Consider the following 18,552-nt stretch of genomic DNA (forward strand, 5'->3'; position numbering starts at 1 on the left):
TACGGACCATCTTTTTGTGATGTGCCTAGATGATCAGATTCAGACTTGACATTAAAAAAACGGTGCAAATATGCACTTACTAAATTATTTAGTACTAAATAACAGAAATTTTGCACATAATTGGAGCCTGAATAGTATGAAACTTCTGTGATATTGTTTAATTGTTTTCTTTCAATCCTATGTCCAGTTCTGATCCCAGTCCTTGCCCAGATGGATACCCACAGATAATACTGCCAGAAAATTCCCCCACGCAGAGCAACCCAGCCTTAACCCCAGAGCCTTCTGGGTAAGCTGGGCAGATGGCGTTCTATCAAAATTGCAGCATTGCTTTATTTTGTGAAATGTATATTTTAATCAAAATTTTGGCCTTCTTTCTTTTTGCTCAGAATGGGCCACCTGTCCCCATCCCCGTCCTCAACCTTTCACTTCCCCATGTCAGGCGGAGATGGTCAGTCTCTACAGAGGCATCGCTCCACATCTACTCCCAATGTTCATATGGTCAGCACATTGGACCCTGCTTCTGCCATGATTATAGAGGTCGGTGTTGGCTGCTTGTTTGCTTTTGCTTGAAGGATTGTCACCTCCACTGTGTATTCATCAAAATAACTTTGTTGCATATCTCCTCTTAGGAAGCACTAAAGTTCAACAACACAATAGGTATGCTTTCCATTTTTCCCCCTCTCTTCTGTTTTAGAATACATTTGTTATTCTATGTATGACACTTATGTTGTGCTGTCTCTTGTTGCTGCAGGTCCTGAACCCTCACCTAAGCCCTCCACCAGCCCGCCCTCTTCTTTTGGCTCTCCAGGGAAGAAGCCACCAAAGTCCCCTTCGGAACCCAGGGAGCGCAAGCCCTCGTCCTCTGATGACAAAAAGAAAGTGGTAGGGTGTCTTTAACATTGTTCACAGGCCACTGGTCACTTTACATATTCACAAGGGCAACCTTTGAATGCATTGAACTGCTATCTCTTTTTAACAAATTTAACAGTCAATCTGTTGTTTCAGCACCGAGGAGGCAACAGAGATTCAAGTTACTACTGGGAGGTCCACTCTCGAGAAGTCAACATCCAGAAGAGAATAGGTTCTGGCTCCTTTGGAACTGTCTTCAAGGGAAAGTGGCATGGAGATGTGGCAATCAAGATCCTCAAAGTCAAAGAGCCAACGCCTGAGCAGTTACAAGCCTTTAAAAATGAAATGCAGGTGTTGCGGTGAGCAGTGGTTTACATGACTTTAACTTGGTTTTATTTGCACAAATCTTTCCACAACTGCTGCTGGTGGTGGAGTTATTAATAATGATAATGATATTAGTATTATTAACGCTGCATAAACTGGTTTTATTAACACCAGTTCACATTGTTATAGCACTTTAATTTAACTCTTAACAATGTGGTGACTATAACTTTCTGACTGCGGATGAGGTAATGGAATTTCTAAGTTTCACTATTTCTGTTCTCTACAGGAAGACCCGCCACGTCAACATCCTGCTGTTCATGGGCTTCATGACTAAGCCCAACTTTGCCATCATCACACAATGGTGTGAAGGCAGCAGCCTGTACCGCCATCTGCATGTCTTAGAGAGCAAGTTTGATACTGTGCGTCGCATTGATGTGGCCAGACAGACAGCACAGGGCATGGAGTAAGACTTGCTGCAATATTCCATTTCACCATCATCACTTAGTCAGGCCAAGTAGCAGACATAAAGTCTTTTTGTAGTGCAAGAAGCTCATTCTGTATACAAATGTTTGGCACCCATGAATTTAATTTACTAGTTTTCAAATTGGGTTTTTTTGCTTTTTCTTTCAGTTATCTTCATGCAAAGAACATAATTCATCGAGATCTAAAATCAAACAGTATCCTTCTCTTGTGCATGGTGTACATAAGTGCAGTCATTGTGTGTTTCTGAGTTTAGATAGCTGTACCTTTTTAACCCGTAGTCACACGTGCTAATTTGAGCCTCATGCTCTGCAGTTATTAAAGGTTTAACAACACACAAAAAGCATTTCCTTTTAATAGACAGTGATATACAGAGCAGCCAAACCATTAAAACTGTGATGTGTCAGTACTCTTAACACAAGAAACAAACTCTATGCTGACTCTTACCTTGAAGACACCTCTCCCTTGTTTTCATGAAGAGGCCAATTTTAAGATGATACGGTGCATCGCTGCTGTCAGGGACAAACATTTGAATTTGAAACTGAGGTATTAAATTTGAGTTTGTCGAGTCATTCCACACTGTCAGGTGGACATTTCTTTGTTTCCCATTGTTTACTTTGGGTAGTTTCCTCTGTCAGTCTCACTTTTTATAACTTCTTTCTTGTGAAATGTTTATGCAGTAACTGATACCATGAAAACGTCCAGCAGCTGTCTGTTGTATTTTTCTGAGATTTGCTGCCAGATATTTTTCTCCATGAGGGCTGGACTGTTAAAATCGGTGACTTTGGCTTGGCTACAGTGAAGGCTCGATGGACTGGCTCTCAGCAGGTAGAACAACCCAGCGGATCCATTCTCTGGATGGTAAGGATACTTAACATGTTTATTGTAGAGCTCAGAGTCTATATGACATTTTAAGGCCAGTAGGGGGAGCAGTTTTTGAAAAGATTTTGGGTTTTATAGAACACTAGAGCAAAATGAGCCTCTGCTCCTTTGTATGAGTACTCAATTCTGTTTCAGATGAGTTCTTGGGCTAAATTGCTAGTTTCAAGTCCTATTAAATTTGAAAATTTCAGTTTAAGTTCAGCATACAGAATCTCTTGTTTTGCCAGTCGGATCCACCTGTCCTCGTGACATTGATTTTAAAAATCCAACATGGCAGCAGCTAGAACATTTAACTTGACTCTTGATTACATGGTAAATGGACTGATTCTTATATAGCGCTTTTCTACTCTCCGGAGTACTCAAAGCGCTGTATACAACATGCCTCATTCACCCGTTCACATAAGCACTTCTAAACACAAGTGCAAACTAATCTACATTCACACTCCGATGAACGCATCCGAGGGCAACTTGGGTTTAGTATCTTGGCCCAAGGATATTTGACATATAGATTGGGGAAGCCAAGGATCGAAGCACCAACCTTCCAATCAGTTGCTGATCTGCTCTACCACCTGAGCCACAGCCACCCGTACATGAACTGTGGCTGTGTCTTCTTTCACCTTCAGTCTGACATTGCCCTTACTTAAATTGTTTTCTACGAGGGAGCTTTTTTCCCTCCTAACTAGTTACTAAAGACCAATGGCTCTGTCTGAAATCTAATGTGTTTAAGTCCCCACTGATACGTCGCTATGCCGACAGACATAACAAACTGCAGTGTCGGTCATTAGTGTTATTACTCCTCGGTTCTAGCTTGGCAACAGTGTTGATCCTGCCCGTGGCCACAATTGGCTGATTATCCAGCTTCCCACAGCACTCATTGGGCAGGTTCCTTTTTCTATTGGGACTGTTGTGTCATGTCACAGTGCCACATGTCAGTCAAGTTGGTGGAGTTGACTGAAATCATGCACCAAAGAGATGTCAGGTTCTGACTGTGCTGGGTGCCACACACCACAAAAAAACAGTTTTGGTAAAGAAATTGTTGATCTTTAGTAATACTTTTACATCATGTCATTCTTCAGCTGCTGATACTTGCAAAATGAGCGGCTGATGCATACTATTACCGATGCATGTTAATGTTGTCCTTTATAACCTGTGTACATCTTGAGTCTTGACAGGTTAAGTTATATTGTTCGTTTGACGACTTTTCTTGAAAAGTGATTACTGTAAATAACATCAAGTCACATCTGTATCATTAACTGTAAAGCAGAATAATAGAAATATGATGGTTTTTCATTGTATATTGGAACCCTGGAAGTTTTCCATCCACTTGTTTAAACACTGTAAAGGTCACACGCACATTATTTGATAGACCCTATATCCATACATGCAGTTTTTATGTACAAGGGTTTGTAGTGTATTTGCTTCTAATCTGGTTAAGTCACAACATCTTTACAAAAAGCTAAATTAGTGTAATCGGTAGTGTTAAAGTACCTCTTTGTCAGTTTTTAATTCATTTTTTCCTCTCTCCTCTCATTAGGCTCCTGAGGTGATCCGCATGCAGGACACAAACCCATACACGTTCCAGTCAGACGTATATGGCTACGGAGTAGTTCTGTTTGAGCTGATGTCAGGAACCCTGCCTTACTCCAATATCAACAACAGAGACCAGGTTCCATTACCCAGTTTATTCTAGTTTATGTTAACACACAACACTGAGTCAGTCTAAAATATCTGACTGACTCTTTCCGAAGATTTTGTTAATTACTATTAACATTAAAAATATAGCCATAGAGTAAGTCACAGTTCCAAAAAACTAACAAATATTAGTAGAGTTCAGTAGATAAACTGTTAAATGTAACTCTGAATTAAATAATTCATCTGGAACACATGAAGCAAATTTTGTGTGACTTGACTTGTGGCCCAGTTTCTTAAGCTGTCTTCAGACCTTTGATGTAATACTTACGTTTGTTCTGTAGCTCACCTTGTTCGGTCCTCTTTTTCTTTGTCAGATAATCTTCATGGTTGGACGTGGTTACCTGTCTCCAGACCTCAGTAAGCTGTATAGTACCTCACCCAAAGCAATGAAGAGGCTGATCGTCGACTGCCTGAAGTTTAAACGTGATGAAAGGCCCCTTTTTCCACAGGTCAGTCTTGTATGGTTTATCGTTTATCACTTTAATAAAAAATATCCTGCAATGTTAAAATGTCCTGTGACTCGACATTCTAAGGGCTTTCTTTAAATTTAACTTGAAACTTTTACTTTATCCAAAACTTTTGGCGACAACTGGGTTCTGTCAGAAAGATGATCATTTATTGTAGGGATCGAACCACCAACCTTCCGATTAGTAGTTGACCTACTGTACTGCCTGAGCCACAGCCACTCCTCTGTATCAATCTAAAGAGGATTTGTTTTTGGAAGAATTTAGGTGAACATAAAGACCTGGAGAAATTTTTGATGTAAAGCAAGATATAGCAGGACTGTAGGCCACCAGTGAGGAATCTTGCACAGGATGCTTTAATGAAAGTTCTGGAAAAGCAAATCGGAGTGCTCAATACAAATAATTTGCAAGACATGGACGTGTCATTGTAGTTGCCTGTAAATTCATACTATCCTTTAAATCAGGTGACTGCCAAACCATATGCAATGTAGTTGCGTAATGTTGACAAAACTAGTCTGTAATTTTCCTAATATTTCTGTCCTTCCTCAGATTCTGGTGTCCATTGAGCAGGTGCAAGATTTGCTGCCGAAAATCGAGCGGAGTCGCTCCGAGCCGTCGCTCCATCGAGCTGTCCATGCTGAGGACCTGAACCCCCTCCTGTTCCACACCACCAGGCTCATGCCCCTCTAAGCTCTCCACAGCACACAGCAAAGAGGCCGCCAACCTGTCAAGGACCACAGCATTCCAGTGCCTCAAAGAGGCCACAGCTGGCTGCTCTCCACCATTGTGGAGCTGCAGCTCTCAGCAGCAAAACTCAGTAACAGACTGTAGAAGTAACCTTAGTCTGACAGTGAATTTTTTTTTTTTTTTTTTTTTCTTTCCTTCAACAAATGACACGCACATGCCCATCAGGTGAAAGAAAGACCTTCTGTTTGTAGACATGTGTAAAATGTCTGCTCTTGCCAGCTGAGAAAGTCAATCGACATCTCGACTTGTATTTGGCTCTTAGACCTGCTTTGGAGTTTCAGTTGTTCTAAAGAAACTCACATGGTTGCACATACAGTGCAAAAGAGTCTAATTCAGATCTTTGAGGACTTAAATCAGTCATGGAGCTGGAGCCACTGGTTCAAGTCACATGATCCACTTACATACTCCATGCTCAGCGGGCATGTGCCCCTTTCACTGTAACACAGCATAAATGGAATGGGGACCTGAGATGTAACGCCACTCATTTGAAAGCAACTCTTTTTGAATACGTGCCTGACGTGATATGTTTTGTAAAAGGTTAGATGTTTGCCCCCAGTGTGGACTTTCAGCATTTACTGGTCTTGCAAATATCTATACAAGACCTGGCAACTTAGAACACTGAACTATGCAAAGAAGTTTATGGGAAAAAAATGTATACCAGTTGCTCATTTAACCTGTTATAGTCTTTTGCTGTACATGAAGCAAAGCAGTGAAAGGCCTGGAGGTAGATATTTTCTTTCACTAACATAAAACATAAATGTATCTTGTCAGGTAGATATTCTTCAAATAGGAACTTTGAAATTCACTAAATTCATCTGAGGATCAAGTTTCCATTGATGCTGTTTGTGGGGGGATGGAAAGTCAGTGAGAAGGGCCTGGCAGAACTGGCTGCATGTCCAAATTTAAACATTACAAATTACAGTTTGAGGGTTTGAAAGTTATCCCATTCCTTAAATCCTGTGTTTAGTCTTAAGAATGTGCTGTTTCAAACAAACTTTTAGTAAAAGCAGTTGCCCACCCCTCTACCCTTTTCAAGTCCTGAAACATCACCTAACTTGTGTCACTTACCAGGCAACACTGTGATACTTTTAATGTTCCAAGTCCACTGAACACGGGGACTAAATGGTTAGGATCAATACTTCAGCAGTGGATGTTATTCATTTCTAAACCAAAATGTTTTCCAAAGTGAGATGTTAGTCAGGTCATCAGAGGACATTGTTGTTAGAAATGTACAGATGTAGTTTCAAGGGCTCAACAGATGGCTCATTTCAATTCCAGGTGTAAACTGAGGTTTCCATGTTGAGGCACGCACCTTACAGCTCTCACACTGCAGGAACAGCAGAGTGCCAGCCTCTGCACCACATGGGCTTAAGTGGTTTGTTGTATTGCTGCTACATATTGTGAGTGTTTTGTACACCTTAAAGATTGAATTGCTTGGTACACAGCTTCAGCAGTGTTGGCTAGTTTTTCCACACTCCAGAGGTCCATTCTCCAATGCTGCAGTCCCTCGTCCATAGTTCACTCACACATGTCCGCATATTCTCAAAATATTTCTATAGGTGTGGGGCATGCCTTAAAACTGTGAGAACCTTGGTTGATTAGTTGTTCTAATTTAGGCTTGAAGAGGTGTGTACATTTTTCACAAAAGTGAGATCACATCTAAAGGCAAATGTGCAAACTCTGTTGTGATGGCCACAAATCTACTCTGAAGAAATAGCTGAATTATTAAAATCTGTAGTATTCAGAGAACAGAACAAATGTCAGGGTTGTCTAGTTTGCTCGTCCAGCCGTTTGTATGTTACCCACCAGGAGATTGCTTTAAGCTTGTATCCAGTTGATTTTTCTTTGGTGGGATGCTCACTTGTTATGAATGAAAGCCCTGCATTTTATTTTCCTGAGATTGAATTAGTTGCCGCACAGCAAGAAGGTCCTGAGTTCAATTCCACCATCAGGCCGTGTGGAGTTTGCATGTTCTCCCCATGTTTGCGTGGGTTCACTCCGGGTACTCCGGCTTCCTCCCACCGTCCAAAGACATGCAGCTTGTGGGGATGGGTTAATTGGATAATCTAAATTGCCACTAGGTTTGAATGTGAGTGCGAATGGTTGTCTGTCCCTGTGTGTTGGCCCTGTGACAGACTGGTAACCTGTCCAGGGTGTACCCCGCCTCTCGCCCTATGACAGCTGGGATAGGCTCCAGTGCCCCCCGTGACCCTGAAAATGATAAGCGGAAGTGAATGGATGGATGAATTAGTTGAATATTTACTCGCCTCTGTGCTTGTAACACACCGAGGCGGCTCGGTCCTGCTTCATGATGTCTTTCAAAGAAATACGCATGTGCTCAGGGTTCAGCTGGGCTGGTTTAAAAGCTAGTAGCCTTAGCTGGTGATCAGTGATAGTGTGTGGCCTTGTTTTGGGGGTTTGTGGAGAGAGAGAGATAGATAGATAGATATCTAATTTGTTTTTTTCTTTTTGCCCCTCTTTCAGCCCCTCATTTTTGCTCATTGTAATACTGGTGGGGAAATATTGTCTTAAAAAGCCTTTACTCATCTTTACTTAAAGCTTATCAGCCACAACAATTTCATTGCCATCAACAAAAAGCAGGATACTGAAGATCAGCCACTGCTCTTCTTCAGTGTAATCCTTTGTAGATTTGTAGTACTGACTAATGAAAGAAATGGAAACGATAGTCATATCTACAGAACCTTTAGTTTCTCCTTCAGCTGGACTGTTAGCATCTTCGGGCTAGTGCTCACAGGTTGACCTGACAATGCAGTCACTCAAAGCAGATTTAATCCATAGTAAATTAAGGGCACAGACGCAACCCTCTCTGTGGTGATTTTGGTGACTTAACAGTAGGGGATCAGGAGCCATGCCTCCTGGTCTGTCCTAACAGTGCTGTATTCTGAGGCATTGACTCTTGCTGGTCGGGTCTCGCCCAAGTGAAGGCAGTAGGTGTGAGATGATGTTTCAGGCTTCTGTGAATCCTGCAGGTGATGTGACAGACATGAAGCAAAACTCCTGTTGATGCAGATGTCTGTCACTAATGAACTGCTAATTTAATATTCTCATGTTAATCTAGGGGCTGGGTACCCTGACTGATGCTCATTCCAGTTATGTGGTGGGTGTGGGAGAGGTTTTGTGGTGGGCTTTTTTTGTTTTGCTTTCTTATTTATTGATGTTATCGCAGATGTTAATCTGCAAGTACAGCACTCTGAAATGGATCAGATGTTTACTGGGAATGTTTATCTTTGAAATGTTCATCAGCACCAGGCGCTCTCTCGCTTTCTTTTTTCTCTCTCAAACATTCTCAACATGAATGTATGTTTCGGCGCGGTACTGTTGGCTCCTCTGTTCACTCGGACTCTGTCAAATGCAGGGGCATTTCTAGCAACTTTGCTTTCACACATCCTGAGCACAAATGGGTGTCAACATTTTTTTTTTCTTTTTTTTCTTCTTCTCTAAGCAAGATGTTGTCCATGGGGTTTCACTACAATAGCAACACTTAGGGAACTGTAACTAACGGGTATTTGAATGGCCTGAAGCTGCTGAATGAAATCTTTGTTTTTCTTTTTTTCTAAATGAGCTGCTTTTTATAAACATTCAGAAAAAGCAAAACTTTTTTTTTAAACCACAATATAAGATCAGGAGTGCTTTGGTATAACGTCAGCAGACCAGGTTTTCTGTGCATCTGTAAAAAGTAGAGTGGGTTTGGAGAGCTTATTGAACCATTTTGTGCTCAGTTTCACATTGAGGGGATGCCTCCCGAACGTCTTCATCTGGAGGATGAGGGAACAGGTGCCACATCTCTGTTCAAGTGGACCTGAACAGCTTCAGGAAACACGAGATTCTCATCTGGAGACTCAAAGGGGCACCATAATATGGGGGAAGAGAGGCACTGCGACTGTTTCAGAGGATGAGAGCTGTGTCAGAGTAGTTTCTTATTTTATTTTATTGTCTTTTCATATCTGTAGGTGAGTTGGAGTACTTGTCTATAGTTTCTGAGGTGTCAGGGGTGTTAATTTGCAATAAATAGTGTTTTCTGCTGTGTACAGTCTGTTTCTTTTTTGTTTTCTTGTTACTGTTTTTGTGATTTCAAAGAGAACAATTATTTTAACATGTAAATCATTTTTTTTCTTAAGGGTTGTGTGTGTGTGTGTGTGTGTGTTGTGATCAGTAATGATGCAGGATTTATTCTTGAAATAAATGAATTCATCTGTAACTTGTTGTTTTTAGCTTTCAGTACAATCAGTGGAATCTTGTTTGTCTGTTTTGGGACACAGTTCGTTTCATCAGCTTACCAAGTGAAACATTTAACTGGTTTTTAAACGACGACCTCTCGACCCGCTTAAGCTTAAAACGAAATCTTGTTCAGGGAAACTCGCTGAACAGGGTCAAAAGAGGAAGTGGTTATTTTTAAGGCTCCACCACAGATCAGTAAACGGCAAGCTATAAACAGGAAGTCATCTGACAGCAAGATTGTTCAGAAGTCTACAGAACACTGTTTATGCTCTTTATTTTTATAAAGTTAATTGATCTCCAAACGTTGATTGTGTTCATCTGGACGTAGCGTTTTGTGGGAGAAACGTTTTGTCACTCATCCAAGTGACTTCTTCAGTCTCAGCTGACTGCAGGTTAATTGGATGTTTCCAAATTTGTTGTCAGTAAGTAGTTTATTAAAGACTAGTACAAAGGTAATATTTTACAGAAACTGTTTTAAAAAGTTGACAGACCTTAAGATAAACTTGGCACCAAGCAAGTTCTGTACAAAACTGAACTCAGCACACAGCTTCACCTGAAATGGAGTAGTGCACTAAAGGTCAAAGGTGCCAGAATTTACAGTTATACTTTATATTCAGGTACATAAACAGGTTTAAGCTTTAAGCAAGAGTTTAGAAAAATAGTTTTCTCATTTTAAGGAAGTTTTTCCAGAAACTTTCCCTCTAGTTCCTAAAGAACTTTACAGTGATATTTACTGTAAAATGGGAAGATCATGTTTGAAGGTATTCAGAACTTGTAGCCCAGTCCAGATCTGCTAATGTGGCAGAACAGTGTCATGGCAAAGCACATTCCCAAAACCTGTAAACAGAAATATAGAAATTAAACTGGAAAAGGACATAAAATGCAATGTTGTACTGTTTTAAAAAAAAAAAAAAAAAAAAAAAAAAAGTTATTCTGAGCTTCTCAAGCTGACTGAAATTTCATTGGGTTTATGCTTGTTTATATGAAGTATTTTTATTCCTTTTGCAATCTAAAGAGTGGTCTTTTCTTCCCCGATCCATTCTAGAGCTGTGTTTTTGGGTGTGGCAGTGGACATTGTCCAGCTGGAGGCCCACTTTGGTAAGTGGGAGGGGAGCAGATCTTGGGCTGTATCCCAATTCAGGGTCTGCAGCCTTAAAGTACGCAGCGTCAACGATCCTCAAGGGCCGCGCACTTAAAGACTGCTAAGGCCGGAAGTGCGAGGCTTGTGAAATGGGACGGTCTAGCCTCCGTTGCGCTGCCCAGGTTGCCTAGCAACCATGATACTAACAGCTAGAAACGTTTCATACAGCTTTGTTTGACAGAAATGAAGGAGAAAATCGTTTGTTCATTTGTTTGTTTGTTTCTACATGAGCTTTGATCATTCTCTGTAAGATTAAGGTCAGCTATTGAATGGCGTAAATTTTAAAGTAAAGGGTTTAAAACCAAGTTAGTACAAACGTCACTAATGTCACATAACTTTGCTGACATGTGGCCAACAGTAATGTTTTAATGTTCTTCGTTATTAAACATTTGCACATAAATAAGTGACATAATATTCAGCACTTAGTTTACTAAGATACTCTTCGGGCGCCCCTCATCCGCCGTTTTTTTTTTCCGCCAAAATTATCCACACCCACCACCGCGCTATGCATTCTGGGATATGTTGGGCCACGAAGTCTACACCGCCACGTCCTTGAAATTCAGGGAAATGAAGGACTCATTTGAGGGCCGCATTTCGAGCAGCCTTTGAATTGGGACAGTCTTCGTCGCGTCGCTGTGACGTAATCGGCCTTAAAATGCGGCCTTTAAGGCTGCAGACCCTGAATTGGGATACAGCCTTGGTCTGCGGCAATCATAGACTGTATATGAAGGATGGCTGTAGCGGCTTTAACGTCACACATTATTTTGCCATTGCCAGATAGCGAATGTGACTGATATACAGGGATGCTGGACAGTCATTGGTTAAAGACATGTAAACCACTTTTATAACTTTAGTGGGGACTAGTCTTAACAGTAAGATGTGAAACTGGCAAAGTATAAAGTCATCAGGAAAATGTTTAGCATGAAGTGAACTGAAAGTTAATTTTTCTTACATTTCTGTACATCCTAACTTCTATTCCAAAGCAGGAGTTGGCCATTAGGACAGAAGAATGTAGGTTAAAAGTACTTGACCATTAGCTTTTTATTATTTTATTTTCAAGAGCTGCAAGCTACATTCATCTTTTATTTCCTTTTTTCTCTTCACTCCCAACCAGTTTTACCAGATGGCTCTCTGCCACTGTCACTGGCTCTTCTGGCTCTAGTAGATGTAACATGGGCTGCAAGATGGTTTCCACCAATGTGGAATTACCAAAAATAGAGAGGGCATAGCCTAACATATGAAACAGGAAAAGACCGCTGTGTAATCCATTTATTTCAACAAAGTAACTGTATTCGGAATACCATGTATTCAGTTACTCCCGCACACTGTCTGGAGATCTCTTCCTGTCAAAAAGTTCTTTCTCCCCACCATTGCCTGGTACTTGCTCATAATGGGTTATCTGATCATCAGAGTTCTCTCCATCTAATATTGAAGGATCTTTATAGTATAAAACACACTGAGGCCATGGTTGTTAACTGCTATAAATGAAACCATACAGTCAAAGGCAACAAAGTTTAGGTATATTTTAACAGGAAGATGCCACGTTTCTGAGCAGAACATTGTATTAACCAATTCATTCACTTTATAATCCAGTTGTCTTTTATACAGAAGTGAAGATGGTAATTTCTGAGACATGGTACATCTGCAGGTTCATAGATTAACTTTGCAACACCTGCGTAAAATAGTATGTTAACAGCTTACCTCAATCATACAGAGGACAATGACAGAGACCCCAATGGTTAGGAAATTCTTCTCAAAAAAATTTGTCACCTTTGACAAACAACCCTGCACACAAAACATTTTGAAATTACCTGCAGCAGTAACAATGTGACCTTTGACCTCTATGGTACATTAAAGCAAGTATGAATCTGAAAGGATCAGTGATTAGTATGAGCCTACCGTTTGCCTGTATTTATGACTTTTACAAGAGGGGTCCTCAGGAATACAGCAGGATTCTGGCACGTTGTTTCCCCAATCTGTTACATTATGGATTCCACAGCAGTCAAGCTAAAACAAATGAATTTGACAGACAAAAAAAAAAACACATTTCTAAAGTCATTTGTGTCACAACATGACATCTCCACTCTGACACACTTACGTTTTTTTGAATATTATCCCAGTCACTTTGTTTTGAATGTGTTGAATTTCCTTTTGCATCATTCAAGCCCTTTGTCAGATCGGTCTTCACTCTTTCAGTAATCTGAACAGTAACGGAGGATTTGGTGATTACATACAATGTATACATTTGCTTTAAAAACAGAACATATTGTGTATAGCATATGTGTCACACACTTCTCCCTCGTATACAAGTAGCAGACATGCTGCTGTCAGTTCCAAGAGCATCATGAGGAAGAGCATCAGGAAAAACTGTAAAAAATAAATATAAAGGTTTATGTGAATGTTACTCTGAAACACTTTACATAAACATATGAAACGGTACTGTATAGTGAAGTTATTTTCGGCTGCTAGTTCACAGCATGTAGCTCAACATGTCTGATTTCGAGAACGTTTTAAACTTGAATGCGCATAAATGCCCATCTTTGTGTTTCCTCCTAGAAAACTAGAAAAACTAGTCCCGATTAACATCTAAATTACCTTTTTTCCCAGAGAACTGACTCTTTAGATATTTCCGTTTGTTACATAAATGCTATTTTTGTAGCATTCAAAAATTGGAGTACACAACAGTGAAGAGGCAGTGTTAGAGAGCCCACCCCCCTTATCAAAATTATACAGGCTTAAAAAAACAAACAAATTATACCCTTTGGGGGTACCAAAACTAGAGTGTTAATTACCTAAAAATATGAAGTAATCAGAGGGAGCAGAAAACCACATAATCTGTGCTCTGCTTTGAGTATTTGTGTGTGTGTTACCGATAGGAGGAGACAGCGGTTCTCCTTGAGTGCGCCGAGAAATCCCAGGAAGGACACGCAGGTGATGATGATGCCGGTGATCAGGAGGATGTTGGCTATGTTGAAGCTGGGCAGTGAGGGGGTGAGAGCAGCATAATTTGAACTCACCATCACGATGACGCCGAAGGCCAAAACGGCCACACCGCAGATCTGACAGAAGAGAAGACAGACTGAAGCCAAGTCCACAATACACACTACACAGAGTACAGTGAGCTGCACCGGGCCCTGGTCTGCTTCAGAGCTTGCCTACAGGCAGCAGTGTCAGGCAGTACATTTTCTCAAGTGCTTCTGCTTTTTATTTATTTGTTATGCAACAGACTTCTGGCAAATGTTGACTTTTCCTTTTCTTTTGTATCCACCAAGTCTGTGGAACAAAATTAATGAAATGAAATTGAATTAAAAAATATATAATATAAATATATTAACACTTTCTCTTCATGGCCCCTGTGAGTCAGGCATATCTATCTATCTATCTATCTATCTTCCTTCTCACATATTAGCAGACATTGGCTTTCTAAAATTAACTGCCTCCACTCTAATTGGCTCACGTAATCGTCATAGTAATAATACAATTACACAGAGTAAACAAAACTGTCAGAGCCTTTTTTGTGTTTTTTGTTTGTGTGAACTTTTGGTAAATCCTTTTAACTGATTAATTTTTAAGAATCTGACCATCTGGTAGAATATTTGAAACCCAAAGTAGACACCTGAAGCATTTATAAATACTAACTAATTTTCACACACTCATACGTCTGTCACACCTGACAGTTTAGGTTTGAAAAGTGAGTGGATGAATGTGACAGGATGTTTCACAGTGATGTGTGATGTATTGCTGGATGACTGAGACATACGTACAAAGCAAAGCAAGTTGGCGACACACATGGTGTACTTTAAACACTTGAGGCAGCTGTGAGCCATCTTGCAACTCCTCTGATCAGACCTGCAACAAGAAAAGGCCGTTATTTTTTTATTGAATATAAATATCGGAAGCAGGGCTGGATGTGGTCAAGGTTTAATGCAGCATCTCTTATTTATGTCTTGCGTTTGTGTGTGGGTGTGTAAGTGCTAAAACAGACAAAACGTCACGGTCACAAAGCGGGGAAGTGATGCTCACACATCTCACTTCCTGTGTTTCCTCTCAGTTTACAAGCAAAACCAAAATTCTTCTTCTGTACAACACGATATGAGTGCATTATACTTTGGGAGGGTTTAAAATTACATCATGAGAGGGCAGGCAGTTTAATTGTGGAAATACCAAAACTTCCTCAAAATACAAGGTGACCCGTTCTAAGTAAAAATCTCCTGTATTTGTGTTATAAATATGTGTAAAACATCAAAATTTTGCCCTCTTTCTAACTGATCTTTGTTCTGAGAATAGAAAAGAGACTTCTTCTTCTTCTTCTTCTTCGCCATTTAAAACTACTAAAGTACAGCCCTTATATTTTGTTTTCCACTTAAGTCAGTATGTACACATGACAGACACTTTCAGTTAGATGACTGCCTATTTTGGTCTAAATTTGAAAGATTTTTGTTCACTTTTTCATCTTCGTGGGGTTTTCCTTTCTCACAAGTATTTTTTAGAGATTTGACATCAACACGTTTCTGACCGATAAAGAAACATCTTCACAATATTCTGAAGATTTAACGAGATCTCAAGACAAAATAAAGTTTAACTCTTACCTATTTGGAGAAAATGATATCTGCTATCGTCTCTGTTTTCAGGCGTGTGCTTGTCGAGCTCGTCTGCTGTTCGTACTTCCCCTTCTCATAGCTCTGTGAAGCTTGCAGAGTACATCATGGGGCTTTCAGCAGCCCTTCTCACTTCCTCTTCCTAAAGTCTAGCAACATGGAAAGAAACTGATGACTGAGAAAGTGCAGTAGGGACAGCCAATAGCGCTGCAGAGACGTCAGGTGCATGTCTGTGACACACTGCTTATATTTAGATACAAGCTGAAACTGTGGTCAGCAGCTGCAGAGGTCAAAACCCCTCACTGATGTGAAATCAATTGTTAATATTCTTATTGCACAACTAGAGATAATAAAGCCCGTATGTTCGTCACAGAGGAACACAAACTGGTTAAAACATCTAACTGGTGTCATTTCTCACCTTCTCAATGTGTCACGTGCCAAGGTAGTTGTCGGCATATGCAGTCCTGGTTTCATTTAGTCGTGTTGCAGAGTGTTACTTTCTTTATCAAAGGCCGCTACTCTGCATTTAATCATTAGCTACTATTTCTCAGATGGCTGCCCTTCCCTGAGCCTGTTTCTGATGGCCATTTCTTCCTGTTTAAAAGGAGTTTTTCTTTGCCACAGTTGCCAAAGTGCTTGCCTACATGGAGTTGTCTGATTATTGAGGTTTTCTCTTTCTTCCCCACCTTCCAAACATTTACCATTTATAATAAATGCCTGCCCTCTCCTGAGCCTGATTTTGTTGGAAAATCCCTCCATGTTTAAAGGAACCCCTGCCTCCCTACCAAAGTTTTGCTCGTAGGGAATATTTACATTCATGGGTATTTCCAAGTAAAAACAATCAAATGTGAAACAGTTCTCACCTGATCCCTCAGAATCAGTTCATTCTGTTGTTATTTTATATACTCAAAATTTCATTTAAACGGTCTCCTGATACCAGGCTCCTCTTCTAGCCTTTGTTTCATTCCTAATGTTATATATAACCTGACAACTAGCCTCCCCTGACATTACGCCCTGAACCCGCTGTTCCACCCCTCCCCTGCAGCTGCGCCACAGACCACACCCTGCCACACAGTCACTTTTAACACCTGAGATTGTTGCTTGTTATGGCAACAACAGGAATGGAGAAAGAACAAAGAACATTTTCTGTATAATAGACACAAAAACACTGAAAATGTTTTTAAAATTCTTAAAATCTGAGCCCACGGCAGGATGTCCAGATGTTCTCAGGACTGCTGTCAGCCAATGAAAAACCTCGACACATCAGAGGCAAGCATTCAGTTTCTTCAACACTTGTTTTAGTAGTATCGTCATTTCCTGACTCACAATCAGATCATCCATTTTTATTTCATCTTATTACCAGTGTGCCAGGGTTGAAATAAAGACAGTTTTAATCTCTATTTCTGCTGCACATACAGCCAGTGTGCCACAGATCAATACGCACGAGCAAACTGAAGCATAGTACAAACAGAGTAAGGCTGACTGAGCACTGGTTCACTTTCAGGGTGAAACTAAACCACACCTTCCCGGTGGCCTACTGGACAAATCCCTCAACCAGGGCAGCTGTAGACTAAAATACAGCGATGCATTAATGATATAGGCCAAAGTATATGACCGCTTAGTCATTCAAAGTTTACCTTATCATTACTTGGAAGCCTGTGATGAACTTCACAGCATTGTTGTGTGGGAGCAGGAACAGTGACATTCAGGAGGGGGAGCTTAGCCATCACCATTAAGAGGAACTGTGCAACCACAAATGGGGATTTAAGAGTAAAACAACTAATGTACTTTAAAAAAGGGCCTCTTAATGCACCTGGTTTGCAGTTTTTAGCTATAGTAAAACCAAGACACCGTTTTTGTTTAGGCTGAAATGCCTTTGATCCTTTTGCTTCTCTTCAGGCACCAGCGAGGGTCTCTTCAGTAGTGCTTAGTTTTTCATTTTGAACTCTGTTGGATGAATTGTCATTCAGGTTCAGACCCCCTTTGTTCACTTCAAAATGAATTTTTCTCCACTTCTAGCAGCAGTTACTTTTGGAATAAGACTACTAATTCAATTCAGTTCAGTTTTTATATCACCAAATCACAACAGCATTCAGCTCAAAGCATTTAATATTGTAAAGTAAAGACCAACACCCTACCAAACAAGTATTTGGCGACCTTCAGTGGAAAGGGACAGTTTTAGACCACCAGATTTCATGTTCCAGTTACCTTCTTACTCAGATAAATAACATTTTCACCTTTGTTAAAATTTGTTTAGAGTGGGCTGGAGTGGGAATTAACGCCCTCATAAAAATCCAATTATAGCTATAACAATAGTGAGCATTCCTTTAGCATTAGTAAACAAAAACCAAATACTGTATTTAACTCGATCACACATCACCAAATGCTTCATTTCCTCCGACGAGGAAATGAAGCATTTACTGCAGCTGCTTTCAGTTGTTTCTTGTTTGTGGGTTTGTGGGTCTATTTTCACTTACTGAAAAGCGGCTCTGCCGAGTTGAGATGACAACTGACTTGGCCAATAAAGAATAAACTGAGAAATTAAGAATTGTTTTTGCAGCATGCTTCGGGACGTTGTCGACTTGCACTCTGTTATAATGTGGTTTGTTTTGGATTATAAGCTGCTTCTTTCTGTCGCCACACTTTTCCCTGGGCAAGTTCAAGTTGCACTTTGTTTAAACTCTCTGTACCTCCATTCATCAATGCATCTCTTGATTGTATACATGAAAGTCTGAAAGTATTTTTGATTTGGTTAAATATTGTGAAGCTATTTTTCTGAACCATGGACATAATCCTGTTTTCAGATGTATCAGATTGTTGCTGATAGATGTATTTTAGTTGTTCAACTTAACAACAGCCTCCTTCACTTCCACTGCATCTCTTTTATTCTTATATTTAAGATTACAGTGAAAAGCTATAACATACAAATCCAACACTTTGAATCAGCTGCAGATATTAGATAGCAGATATGTGACAGACGCTTCATTGGTAATGAAGTAACAAGGGAACAGGCCTCACCTGGCCATGAAACATCTCGTCACTCAATTGTCTAATTACTTTGGAGCCTCTGAGGTTCTAAATCATTTCCAGCTAAAATCGCTTTGTAAAATCACTTGAATTAAAGCTGAAGTCTGCA

At 40.3% G+C, this 18,552-nt stretch overlaps 2 protein-coding genes across 3 annotated transcripts in view; one reads left to right on the forward strand and one right to left on the reverse strand.

The window, feature by feature from the left end:
- The window catches only part of araf (A-Raf proto-oncogene, serine/threonine kinase), a 25,532-nt gene extending 16,045 nt beyond the window's left edge, over positions 1 to 9,487 (forward strand). For both annotated transcript variants that reach the window (XM_085474691.1, XM_085474692.1), the window contains 11 exons: positions 188 to 286; positions 387 to 537; positions 630 to 657; positions 752 to 882; positions 1,006 to 1,208; positions 1,460 to 1,636; positions 1,804 to 1,850; positions 2,396 to 2,514; positions 4,070 to 4,201; positions 4,542 to 4,676; positions 5,241 to 9,487. In XM_085474691.1, coding sequence (XP_085330817.1) covers positions 188 to 286; positions 387 to 537; positions 630 to 657; positions 752 to 882; positions 1,006 to 1,208; positions 1,460 to 1,636; positions 1,804 to 1,850; positions 2,396 to 2,514; positions 4,070 to 4,201; positions 4,542 to 4,676; positions 5,241 to 5,381 — 1,363 coding nt within the window. In that variant the 3' untranslated portion in view covers positions 5,382 to 9,487. The remainder of the gene's footprint in view (positions 1 to 187; positions 287 to 386; positions 538 to 629; positions 658 to 751; positions 883 to 1,005; positions 1,209 to 1,459; positions 1,637 to 1,803; positions 1,851 to 2,395; positions 2,515 to 4,069; positions 4,202 to 4,541; positions 4,677 to 5,240) is intronic.
- On the reverse strand, positions 8,742 to 15,531 carry LOC146696553 (leukocyte surface antigen CD53). The gene is made up of 8 exons (XM_085474694.1): positions 15,408 to 15,531; positions 14,583 to 14,667; positions 13,689 to 13,877; positions 13,111 to 13,185; positions 12,917 to 13,018; positions 12,718 to 12,825; positions 12,520 to 12,603; positions 8,742 to 10,514 (listed from the first exon to the last, which is right to left on the reverse strand). Exons 2-8 carry the CDS (start codon positions 14,643 to 14,645, stop codon positions 10,443 to 10,445), a joined length of 693 nt encoding a protein of 230 aa, XP_085330820.1. The 5' UTR covers positions 14,646 to 14,667; positions 15,408 to 15,531; the 3' UTR covers positions 8,742 to 10,442.
- Between the last annotated feature and the right edge of the window lie 3,021 nt (positions 15,532 to 18,552).

This window comes from Copadichromis virginalis, linkage group LG12, assembly GCF_057382275.1.
Source record: "Copadichromis virginalis isolate Kocher_CV1m ecotype Utaka linkage group LG12, C_Virginalis_male_GT1.1, whole genome shotgun sequence".
Classification (NCBI taxonomy): domain Eukaryota; kingdom Metazoa; phylum Chordata; class Actinopteri; order Cichliformes; family Cichlidae; genus Copadichromis; species Copadichromis virginalis.